The 12,440-nt window shown below is 42.6% G+C and overlaps 1 protein-coding gene across 3 annotated transcripts in view; it reads left to right on the top strand.

Moving 5' to 3' along the window:
- RTTN (rotatin) overlaps positions 1-12,440 on the top strand; it is a 385,080-nt gene that overhangs the window by 217,944 nt on the left and 154,696 nt on the right. For all 3 annotated transcript variants that reach the window (XM_033934249.1, XM_033934250.1, XM_033934251.1), the window contains 2 exons: positions 3,061-3,171; positions 9,920-10,078. In XM_033934249.1, coding sequence (XP_033790140.1) covers positions 3,061-3,171; positions 9,920-10,078 — 270 coding nt within the window. The remainder of the gene's footprint in view (positions 1-3,060; positions 3,172-9,919; positions 10,079-12,440) is intronic.

The raw sequence follows: 12,440 nt of genomic DNA, 5'->3' as shown, positions 1-12,440 counted from the left end.
TCTACCATCCTTTCTGTAAAAAAGTATTTCCTTAGATTACTCCTGAGCCTATCACCTCTTAACTTCATCCTATGCCCTCTCATTCCAGAGCTTCCTTTCAAACGAAAGAGACTCGACTCATGCGCATTTATGCCACATAAGTATTTAAATGTCTCTATTATATCTCCCCTCTCTTGCTTTTCCTCTAAAGCAGGGGTGCCCACAATTTTTGGCTTGCAAGCTACTTTAAAAATGACCAAGTCAAAATGATCTACCAACAATAAAATTTTTAAAAACACAAAGCACACTGTACGCAGAGAAAATATTAATTATCATTTATATTTTTTGTGGGGGTTCAAAGAGGTCAAGGCAGATGACTTTAAAATATACAATGTCACCTCAGTAACAACTATACAAAAATAGACAAATATACCCGCTCCCTTTTTACTAAACTGCAATAGCAGTTTTTAGCGCAGGGCGCTGCGCTGAATGCCCCGCACTGCTCTCAATGCTCATAGGCTCCCTGTGCTAAAATCCGCTACTGCGGTTTATAAAAGGGGGCCATAGTGCAAAATATAGACAGCAGATATAAATTCTCAAAATGGACATATTTTGATCACTAAATTTAAAATAAAATCATTTTTCCTACCTTTGCTGTCTGGTGATTTCATGAGTCTCTGGTTACACTTTCTTCTTAAGACTGTGCTTGCAATATTTCTTTCCTCCTTTCTGCCTCCTGCATGCTTCATCTTCTCCAGACCTCATTTCATTCCCCAACCAACATCTCTGTCTTTCCATGAGTCCAACTTTTCCTTCCTCTCTCCCTGCCCCCTCTCCTTTCTTTCTGTCTCCCTGCTGTCTTTCTTTCTTTATGTCTCCATGCCCCCCCCCTTTCATTCTTTCTGTCTCCCTGTTCTGCCTCCCTGTCTTTTTGTCTCCCCATCTTTCTGTCTCCCCTTTCTTTCTCCCCAAGCCACCACTGGGGCTGTCATCTGGAAAAGGGCCCCCAAGCCACCGCTGACGTCTGGGAACAGGCCCCCAAACCACCACCGCTGTTGTTGCTGAGTTCTCCCTGTTTCCTAATGCCACAACAGGCCAGCATCCTTCCCCTGAATGTCGATTCTGATGTCGGAGAGGAAGTTCCGGGCCAGCAATTGGCTGGCCCAGAACTTCCTCTCCGATGTCAGAATTGATGTTGGAGGGGGGAGGCTGGCTTGCCCAGTGCTTCTGAAGTTGCTACTGACCTGTTGTGGGGTCGGGGAACAGAGAGAACGCAAAGGCAACGCGAGTCTATCGCGGAGCCTGGGATGGGCTCTGCGATTGACTTTCATTTCCTTTGCAATCGACTGGTTGATCGCGATTGACCTTCTGGGCACCCCTGCTGTAAAGTATACATATTGAGATCTTTAAGTCTGTCAATAGGGTACCTGGAGCTATGGAGAGTGAAGTGACTTACCCAGGGTCACAAAGAGCTATGCAGGGATTGAATCTGCAACCTCAGGGTACTGAGGCAGCCATTCTAACCACTAGGCCATTCCTCCATTCACAATGAACTTGGTTTCTTTCTAAGTACTAAGAGGATATTTTAAGCGCACTAAGCGATTAGCATGTGATTTAGCTCATAGTAACTGTTAGTATGATGGCACGATAGCACACTGATTTATACTCCTAAGGAGTAGATTCAAGAAAGTGTGCCAAAAAATAGGCACAAAAAATATGGGTGCTAAGCATCAGTTCTGTAATGACAATCATGCACGAAATTGCTGTCATAGAATTTTGCATTAAGTCATTCATTTATTAATTATTTCTAAAATTTCTAAACCGCTTGAACCAAAGCGGTTTCCATATAAAACATTCATAATATTTCATCAGACACTACATTGCACATGTTATAAAAACGGTCACAATCTAATATAGTATATTCCACTTAAAATCAATACTAAAAATGTCTATACACACCCAACAATTAAACATGCATCATCATGCATGTGCCTAAGTTTAGGCTTGAGTGCTTACACCATGTCAAAGGCTAGTGTAAAGAGTCATGCCTAAAATTAGCAGTTATGCACATGATAGTACAGTAAAACCTTGGATTGCAAGTAACTTGGTTTGCAAGTGTTTTGCAAGACAAGCAAAACATTTTATTAAATTTTAACTTGATATACAAGCAAAGTCTTGCAGTACGAGTACATACAGTATACACGTGTCACATCATCACAACTGAGCCAATGGTTCTTCTCTCTCTGACGCTGCAATGCGAGGTCTTGCAATACAAGTACATACAATATTTTGTATTAAAGTTTTTGGGTTGTGGAACGAATCGTCTGAGTTTCCATTATTTCCTATGGGGAAATTTGCTTTGATATACAAGTGCTTTGGATTACAAGCATGCTTCTGGAACGAATTATGCTTGCAAACCAAGGTTTGACTGTATTCTATAACTAATAAAACGGCAAGAGATAGATTTACATTCAATGGAGACAGTGCATGCAAATCTATTCCGTTAATGTTGTATTGTGAAAATCTGGAAAACATAATTGGTTATGTTCTGAGGGTTGGTTTGAGAAACATTGTTCTGGATCAGAGGTAGGGAACTCCGGTCCTCGAGAGCCGTATTCCAGTCGGGTTTTCAGGATTTCCCCAATGAATATGCATGAGATCTATTTGCATGCACTGCTTTCAATGCATATTCATTGTGGAAATCCTGAAAACCCGACTGGAATATGGAACTCAAGGACTGGAGTTCCCTACCCCTGTTCTAGATCTATTTTTTTTTTTTTTTTTACATTTCTGCTTTTTTGGTACTGTCTTTCTTGCCTTAAGAGGCCAGGAAAGAAATAATTTTGAGACATATAGACTCATAAATGTTTCTTAAATTCTCAGATGTTTCATAAAACTGGCAAAGTATGTTGTTTATGTGGTACTAAACTTAGGCATATCAAATATAAGAAATAAATATTTCACTAGCAAGCTCAAGGCAAGTTAAAAATAAAGGTGCTAAGCTGGTATCTATATATACACTTTTTTGCCTAATTTATGTATTTGTTAAAAATGTTCATTTTTCCTCCTTGTTCTGTTTAGGATTGGGTGTCTAAATGGTGCCTGCCTTATGATCATGGGAGTGAAGACCAGATGCCTTCTCATTTAGGTTTAGCATGGCTGATTCCACTATGGGTGGATAGAGACCCTGAGGTTAGTAGACAAGTAGCCAGTTTTTAGAGTGTGTTTTAGATCTAGATTAAGATTTTAGATTTGTTTGCTCTCCTTTCCAATTGTGAGCTCAAATAAGTTACATACGTGTGCAATAGTTATTTCCTTGCTCATGAGAGTGTAGATTCTGAGCCATATTTTCTAATTTGCATTTCGATATTAACATTCATTAATTTGCATTTAATGTGCTTCATAGCAATTAACACTTAGTTAATGGGCCACCATTAATTTTAATGAGGCTTATGTAATGTATGTTAAGTCACTTTTAATATGCATTATTACATTTAGTACTAAATTTTGTACCAGAATTAATAGAGGGTTTAGTGACTTGCCCAAGGTCAAAAGGATCATCACTGGGGAAGGAAGATTTGAATCCTGGCTTTGAAAGGTTCATAGTATGCATGCTCCTGGTTTACAGCAACGATCTGTAGCCTGCCATTGATTTTTATGCACCCTAAGAGGACATGGGAAATATACACAGAAAATGTCATTAGTCAGAGTTTTGGTGATTTTAAATACTGTATTTTGCAAATATTTTTAGATTTGTCTCTCTGCAGTCTTTTTCCATTGTTTTTAGTTAAAGGTTTACTTATTTATCACAGAAGGTCTATGGAACTCTATGCATTTATTATTCTGACATTAAGTAATATTGTGGTCCAGTAGAGATAGTACTGACATTTGTGGGGTTCTCTGTATATTTATTTAGTCACATTTCTAGCCCGTCCTTTCAGAAGAGCCCAGAACGGGTTACAAGTTTACATACACAGTAGAAGGTATATCAACAAGATTACAACTTCATATACAGCAGATAAACAGAACAATTAATCAAAAGGATGAAGAGCAGTAGTAGAAATTCCTATGTACATGTTTTGGATACTGGGCACAATAACATGGCAAACGATGGGCAACAAGCTCAAGCTCTAGCTCTCTGTCAAATCTTTTTTAAAAGAAAGTGATGTAATTGCAGGTAAACAACAAAAATTTTCTTTGATTTACTCATGAAACAAAAGATATCCACAAAAATGTATATTCTAACTGAGGAATAAATTAGGACACCCTACGCCCTAATAGCTAGTGTTACTCCCTTTGGCTGAAATAACTGCTTTGAGACACTTCTTATAGCCATCTACCAGTGGCTGGCATCTGTCTGAAGAAAGTTTGGCTCACTCTTCAATGCAGAATTATTTCAGCTGTGAGATGTTTAAGGAGTTTCTTGCATGTACAGCCCGTTTCAAATCACCCCACAACATCTCATTGGGATTAAGATCAGGGCTTTGACTCGGCCACTCCACGACTCTCCATTTCTTAGTTTTCAGTCCTTGGTGGATTTACTGGTATATTTTGGGTCATTGTCGTATTGCAGAGTCTAGTTCAGCTTTAATTTTCTTACAAATAGTCTTACATTTTCCTCAAGCACCCTCTGATACATGGTAGAATTCATGATGGATTTTATGATGGTAATCTGGCCAGGTCCTTCTGCAGCAAAGCATCCCCAAACCTTGACAGCTTGCTTGGACAGCCAAATCAGTGCATGTTGGCAGTTGTTTGGAAAGTCCTCCACTTGAACACTATTTCCCAGACCGTGGAATAGCTAATGTCAAATTCTTTTGAGATCAGATTTATAAGCTGCTACAATCTTCTTTCTGAAGGCCTTGGACAGCTCTTTTGATCGCACCATGGTGCTCACTCTCACCTCAGCAGTCATGAGCACACCAAACTAAATGTCAGGTTTAAGTAGGGCAAAACGCTGAGTAACAATGTTCTAATCATGTGCACCTGATGTGTTACATCTGTGTGTGATTTGAGCCATATTAAGTGGGAGGATATGTGGGGGTGTCCTAATTTATTCCTCAGAATACACATTTTTGTGGTTATCTTTTGTTGCATGAGTAAATCAAGGAAAATTTTGTTGTTTACCTGCATTTACCATATTTTCACGTAGATAACGCGCACCGTGTAAAACGCACACACGGGTATAGCGCGCGGAAAACACAAATTTATGTACAGAAATTTTTATATACCGCGCACACCCGTATACCGCGCATGCTGCCCGACACTCCCATCGCCGCCCGACTCTCCTTTCGCCCGCCCCGACTCTCCTCTGGCCACCCCGACTCTCCTTTCGCCCGCCCCGACTCTCCTCTCCCCCTTGAAGTCCTGTCCCCACCCTGAAAGCCTGATGCCCCCCCCGACGTCTGATTCACCCCCCGCAGGACCGCTCGCACCCCCACCCCGAAGGACCGCTCGCACGCACTCCCACCCGCACCCCCACCCTGAAGGACCGCTCGCACCCCCACAGCCTCCCGACCCCCCTCCCCCATCATGTAGAAGCTCCTATCGGTGTCCTGCTGCTTTCTCTTGGCAGTCCCGGCCCTTCCGTGAGCCCTGCGCCTGCGCTGCTTCCTCTTCCAGCAGTTCGCCCTTTCTCTAATGTCAAGCCCTCTTGCCCCAGCCAACCGCAGCACCCCCGACACGATCGGGGCAAGAGGGAGCTTAAGCCCTCTTGCCCCAGCCAACCGCGGCACCCCCGACACGATCGGGGCAAAAGGGAGCCCAAGCCCTCTTGCCCCGCCGACTCCCCAACTCCCTGACAATATCGGGCCAGAAGGGAGCCCAAACCCTCCTGGCCACTTGAACAACCTAAAAGACAAGTCGTCCAAATGCCGATAATCAAACTGACTTTCTGGACTTATCCAGGGACTTTTTAAACCTCTGAATGCCGCTGTGCACCCAGAGTTAAAAGGGGCCTATCTGGAGGAGTGGTTAGGACGGTATTTGGACGGGATATGGGTCAACCTAGATTTAGTCGTCCTGCAGGGATGATCAAATGTTTCATGAGACTTCCTGGACAAAACTTATATGTTGTGAGATAGATGATGTAAAAAACAGGTATAAGTGCCAAAATGTTATTCAAAGTGACCAGATAACCACTGCAGAGACAACTTAAAGATCCACACACATTCCACCAATGATCACTGACCCCCTCACACTGCCACAAATATCAGAATAAAAACATACATACCTGTTACCTGCTGTAGGAAAGCCTAGTACAGCTGCATACAGGTGACTTAAGTAGCCTGAGGGGTGAGCTAGTGAACCATAGAGAGGAGGACCTAGGCCCATAAGTCACTAACCACTACATTCATGGTGGAAAATGTGAACCCACCAAACCCTCCCAAAACCCTACTGTTATGCCATATAGGTGCTACCTGCAGCAATAAGGGCTATTGGAATTGTAGACAGGTGGGTATAGTATGTTTTTTGGGGGCTCACCATATCCTATAAGGGAGTTCTGGTGAGATGTTTGTCTGGCAAAATTTTTGTGCTCTACTGCTATGTCTGGGTGGCTGGTCCATCACAATACTGGCCCCTTCCACATCCAAATGGTCTTGTTCTGGGCGTTTGGGACTTAGTTGAATTTTTGGTTGAAAATGTGGTATAAAGATAGACATACTGGTTGTCTGGACGATCAGTGGCCTAGATGTCCAGATAGACGATTTTCGCAAAAAACTAAAATAAAATTCTAGACGTATTTTTCAAGAATGGACATTTTACCACTGCCGACTTTGGGTGTCTACTGCCATACGTCTGAATTGGACTTAGACATTTCTTTTGATTATGCCCCTCCATTGCTCTTGGCAGTGCAGCCACATAAGGGAGAATCAGCTTGGGGATCTTCATCTTGCTTTGGTATGAAATATTGACTAAATTGGGGGTGCAAAGCAGAGTTATAGGGTAGTCTGAAGACAGAACTTCTCAGTCTCTACCAGCTAGTAGGCGTGTATAACTCACATTTTCAGTTATTGCTTATGTTTCTCATTATATATTTCAGACACGCATTGTAGTAAAATAAAAGTTCTTTATTTCAATTAGCTCATATCAGAATGAGACAGATCATATGCTTTTGTGAAATCACTGTTGAAATGTCTTTTCCTTTGAGTTGATTTGCATACTAACTTATTACCTACAATATTGCAAGTTGAAATTTTGAATTTATATATTTGTGTTACCTTCCACATGGTATTTAATTTGTTTGTTGTCTGCAGCTCTTTGAAGAATGCAGTTGGTTTCAGATAGCTTATTACGAAGTAATGAAAATTATATGATAATGTATATCTAGTGCAATATGTGTAGTGGTCCTGAACCACAGGATTTTGCATCTGAACCTGAAAATTGCTCTCTCCTTTCTCGCTGGTCTCCTCAGATGGACTCACTTCAGCAGCTGCTTTCATGTTTACCGTCAGCGAAGAGCAGCCTGTGGTGGTGGCTACAGGCAGTTGCCCTCTTCGCATCTCCTCCTGGGATGTACTAACAACCAATGCCAGCTTTTATGGCTTGGGGGTCACTGCAGCACACACCCAGTCAAGAGGCATTGGTCTTTGGCTCAGCAGAAGTGTTCCATAAATTGCCTGGAACTCGGAGCCATTCGTTTAGCACTTCAGACACTAGAGAAGTCTCTGGAGGGCATGGCAGTCAGAATCTTCTTAGACAATGTGACAGTGGTAGCATATGTCAACAGGCTAGGAGGCACCAGAAGTGCCTTGCTGCGTCTAGAAGCTCAACTTCTCTTCCAGTGCAGAGGCTCACTTGCAGGCTTTCTCGGCCGGGCACGTGGCAGGAGTAGAAAATGTACAGGCCAGCTTTCTCAGTTGGCAGACTCTAAACCCAGGGAAATGGTCTCCTTCTTCACAGGCATTCAACGCCATAATTCGGTGGTGGGGGCCTCCACAGATTGATTTGATGGCCTTAGCGGTGATCACCAAGATGCCTCGTTTTTACATCCAAAGATCCAAGCTCGGAAGTGAGGGGTTGGACACGTTAGTCCAGCTGTGGCTGGAGAACGAGCTCTTGTACGTGTTTCTCCAGTGGCCTATGGTCAATCGAGTCATTCACAGGATTGCAGTCCATCCTGGCTTGGTAGTCCTAGTGGCACCCAGTTGGTCTCACAGACCATGGTATGCAAACCTAGTTCAACTCTAGAGGGACAAAGGCTTCAGACTTCCAGTTCAAGTGTAACTTCTCACTCAGGGACTGGTTCCTATTTAGAATCCAGAACACTTTGGGCTTACAGTATGGCTCTTGAGTGTGAAGACCTGACAAGCAAGGGTTATTTGAATGTGGTCATTACCACTTTTCTCAGAGCTAAGAAGCCCTCGACAGTGGCAGCCTATGCTAAGACCTGGAAGTCCTTTCAGCGCTGGTGCACTGTGGAGGATATAGAGCCCTTCTGAGCTCCACTTTCGGTAATCTTGGACTTTGCATGAGGGACTTCAGAAGGGTCTGTTGGTTGGATCACTGAAAGTACAGATAGCAGGCCTTTCCTGTTTCCAAGTGAGGGTGGACAGAGGCTCTTTGGACTCTCACCCAGATGTCACCCGATTCATTAAAGGGGTTCTTTGGTTGTGACCTGCAAAGCATCCCTCTTTCCTTTCCTGGAATCTTAACACTGTATTGCAGGGTCTTAGAGGACCTCTGTATGAGGCTTCCCTTTTAGATCTTGCGATCAAAACAGTGTTCTTGGTGGTGATTACATTGACAAGACAAGTCTGAGTTGCAAGCTCTTTCTTACAGGGAGCCATTCCTCCAAATTATGGAAGCAGGGCTCTCCTTATGCATGGTTCTGTTCTTATCAAAAGTTGTCTCATCCTTCTAGGAAATCTGCTTGCCCACTTTTCACCCAACGGGGTAAAAAAAAATAGGACTAGACATTGCTTTTGCTGGATGTCTAGTGGACTTTCCTCCGGTACCTTGAAGTTACCAATGAGTTTGCAACAGCACAAAAAAAACAAACAACGAAACCTGCAGTAAACCAAGCAGCAAGCAAAAACCAAAACGAAAACTGCAGACCATGTACAGGATACAGGCACTGTTTATTGCAACTTTACTGAAAAAAGTAAATATACAACCTTATTACCAACCAAGGGACCCGACACGGTCCGTGTTTCGGACAACACGCATTCTTCAAGGGTCCTAATGAACATAAATATTGATACTAATAAAATATAATAAATCTAAATCTAGTGATGAAATTACATAGTGATTAAGTGATCAAGTGATGGTGTGATAATATGCATGGTTCTGTTCTTACCAAAGTTTGTCATCCTTCCAGGAAGTCTGCTTGCCCACTTTCCACCCAATGGGGTTAAAAAAAAAAAGGACTAGACATTGCATTTGCTGGATGTCTAGTGGACTTTCCTCCGGTACCTTGAAGTTACCAATGAGTTTCACATCTCGGATCGGGAGGCAGGCGTCTAAAGCCTCAATTTCCAGATTATTAAGATGGCCTTTTCCTCCAAGTATGAGGGCTGCAATAAGCAGCCGCTGATCACATTGAAAGCTCACTCCAGCAAAGGAGTTGCTACCTTATGGGCAGAAACTAGGGTTGTCTCGCCCGAGGAGATCTGTAGAGCGGCTACATTGTCTACCCTTCATACTAGGTTCTATAGGATGGATGTAGCAGCCAGGAAAGACGCCGCTTTCGGTCCTCCATTCTGAAGGTAGACTCAGTGTGCCTGCTCTAGATTCTGGGAACTTCTTTGATATGTCCAGACGGTTCAGGACCACTAGACACATCTACAAGAAAGAAGATTATTGAAATATGAACCTAATCATTCTTTACCATAACAAGCAGTTAAATTATAGCCTTTGGGTTTGAATATGAAGTAAGGTTGACTTTTTTCTAAAAAGGTTAGTGTTCTTTTTTTTTTTCTCCCCCCCCAAATTATGTTAGGTGAGGTTCACTTGTCTAGGAATTGGATCAGCTCTAACGTCCCTTGAGATGGGATCAATCGCTTTAGCAGCCAGCTGTCAGAACATTTCAGGAGGATTGTGGGGAACCATATTAAATATTCTCCTGGACCAGTCAGAATGTAGTATGGTACGCAGAGAGGTATGCCTTTTTTTTTTTCTTCTCTGTTCCTTCCTTAGCAAATAATTTGTGTTTTAATTGAATTATTAAACTGCAAAATATAAGTTTACCATAATCATAAGGTTGGAATTAAGTATCGTCATGATCTAATGTCTTTGTAGCATGAGTTTCTGGCCTTTGTAGCATGAGTTTCTGGCCTTAGTTAATTTTTCAGTATATCAGTAAATCCATTATCATAAATGGCGCCCATTTAAGTGTTATACAAATTCTTTTATTCCGCCTATGCCTATACAGTTCAAGGACAGATTACCTAATTAAGAAGCCAGGTCAATCGTCACAGGAATTACAGTGAAAACATAAGTAGATCTATAACATTGTGATAAGTCTTTGACCATTTTGCAACTACAGGAGAGGCCATAAGAGATAACCCTTCATGTAAAATGCCTTTTCCTCTACAGAGTCACTATTGGGGGTTGAAGACCAGGTTGAACTAAAGGGTAAAGGGGATGGGACTTGTAAAGTCTAAGGTCATGCAACCTCATTTCATGACCTTAGACTTTACGAGTAACATCAGGGAATACTTTTTCACAGAAAGGGTAGTAGATGCCTGAAACACCCTTCCAAGAGAGCTATATAAAAGCACTTTGCCTTTATGGTTACCTGGCGCAAAGTTGTGAAAACTGAGGACTCTCCCTTCATGTTTTGACACAGTAATCTATATATATAAAATCGGAGGTATGTGTGTGTGTATGTGCCGCGATCACGCAAAAACGGCTTGACCGATTTGAACGAAACTTGGTATGCAGATCCCTCACTACCTGGGATGATATTTTCTGGGGGTCTCGCAGCCCATCTGCACACGTGGGCGGAGCTACAAACATAAAATCAGATTTCATCCATTCATGTCAATGGAAAAATTGTAAAAAGCTGCCATTCTCACAGTAATTCAAAAACGGCTTGACCGATTTGAACGAAACTTGGTATGCAGATCCCTCACTACCTGGGGTGATATGTTCTGGGGGTCTCGCGGCCCACCTGCACACGTGGGCGGAGCTACAAACAGAAAATCAGATTTCACCCATTCATGTCAATGGAAAAAATGTAAAAAGCTGCCATTCTCACAGTAATTCAAAAACGGCTTGACCGATTTGAACGAAACTTGGTATGCAGATCCCTCACTACCTGGGGTGATATGTTCTGGGGGTCCCGCGGCCCACCTGCACACGTGGGCGGAGCTACAAACAGAAAATCAGATTTCACCCATTCATGTCAATGGAAAAAATGTAAAAAGCTGCCATTCTCACAGTAATTCAAAATCGGCTTAACCGATTTGAACGAAACTTGGTATGCAGATCTCTCACTACCTGGGGTGATATGTTCTGGGGGTATCGCGGCCCACCTGCACACGTGGCGGAGCTACAAACAGAAAATCAGATTTCACCCATTCATGTCAATTGAAAAAATGTAAAAAGCTGCCATTCTCACAGTAATTCAAATACGGCTTGACCGATTTGAACGAAACTTGGTATGCAGATCCCTCACTACCTGGGGTGATATGTTCTGGGGGTCTCGTGGCCAACAACTCTATGTTGCTTGCTCAAGGGTGGGTTCACCCAAGAATTTATATGTTCTTGCTCCTGGAGGTGAAACTAAAAATGTTGTTTATAATCAAGTTTTGCGTTAGTTGTATTTTATTCATTTTGTCAAATATTTCACATTATAATTTGAATATATGTGTGTGTGTGTATGTATGTATGTTCCAGCATAACTCTTCAATGCATGGACAGATTTCAACCAAACTTGACATACACATTACTTACTATCTGAGGACAAACACTGTGGGGGTGGGAAGGGGGCGATATGTAAAAATGATTGAAAATGACAGATTTTAGTATCTACCCCATAGTGTTTTCGGGCTCACAGATGAATACTCAGCATAACTCTGAAACGCATGGAGAGATTTCAACCAAACTTGGTACACATATGACTTACTATCTGGGGAAAAATATTGTGCAGGTGGGACGGGGTAAAATACTGTGGGGGTGGGAAGGGGGGTGATATGTTAAAATTATCAAAAGCGACAGATATTAATGTCCAACCCATAGTTTTCGGGCTCGCAGAGATGAATACCGACACTCCCGATGCCGTTTAAGTCTAAGTTCAGCCCCATAGAGAGGGGCATTCCTTTGGGACATGTGGAGGGTAAGGGGTTGGGACATGGGGGTGGGGCATATGGGACATGTGGGGGGGGGGTAAACGTGGGGGGTGGGACATGTGGGACATAGTGGGGTGGGACATGTAGGGGGTTGGACATTTTGGGATAAATAAATATCCGGGCAACGCCGGGTAATCAGCTAGTACACAATATATTTGGCTGTTTGAT

Source organism: Geotrypetes seraphini, chromosome 2, assembly GCF_902459505.1.
Source record: "Geotrypetes seraphini chromosome 2, aGeoSer1.1, whole genome shotgun sequence".
In the NCBI taxonomy this organism is placed as follows: Eukaryota; Metazoa; Chordata; class Amphibia; order Gymnophiona; family Dermophiidae; genus Geotrypetes; species Geotrypetes seraphini.
This window is presented reverse-complemented; position numbering and strand designations above follow the sequence as displayed.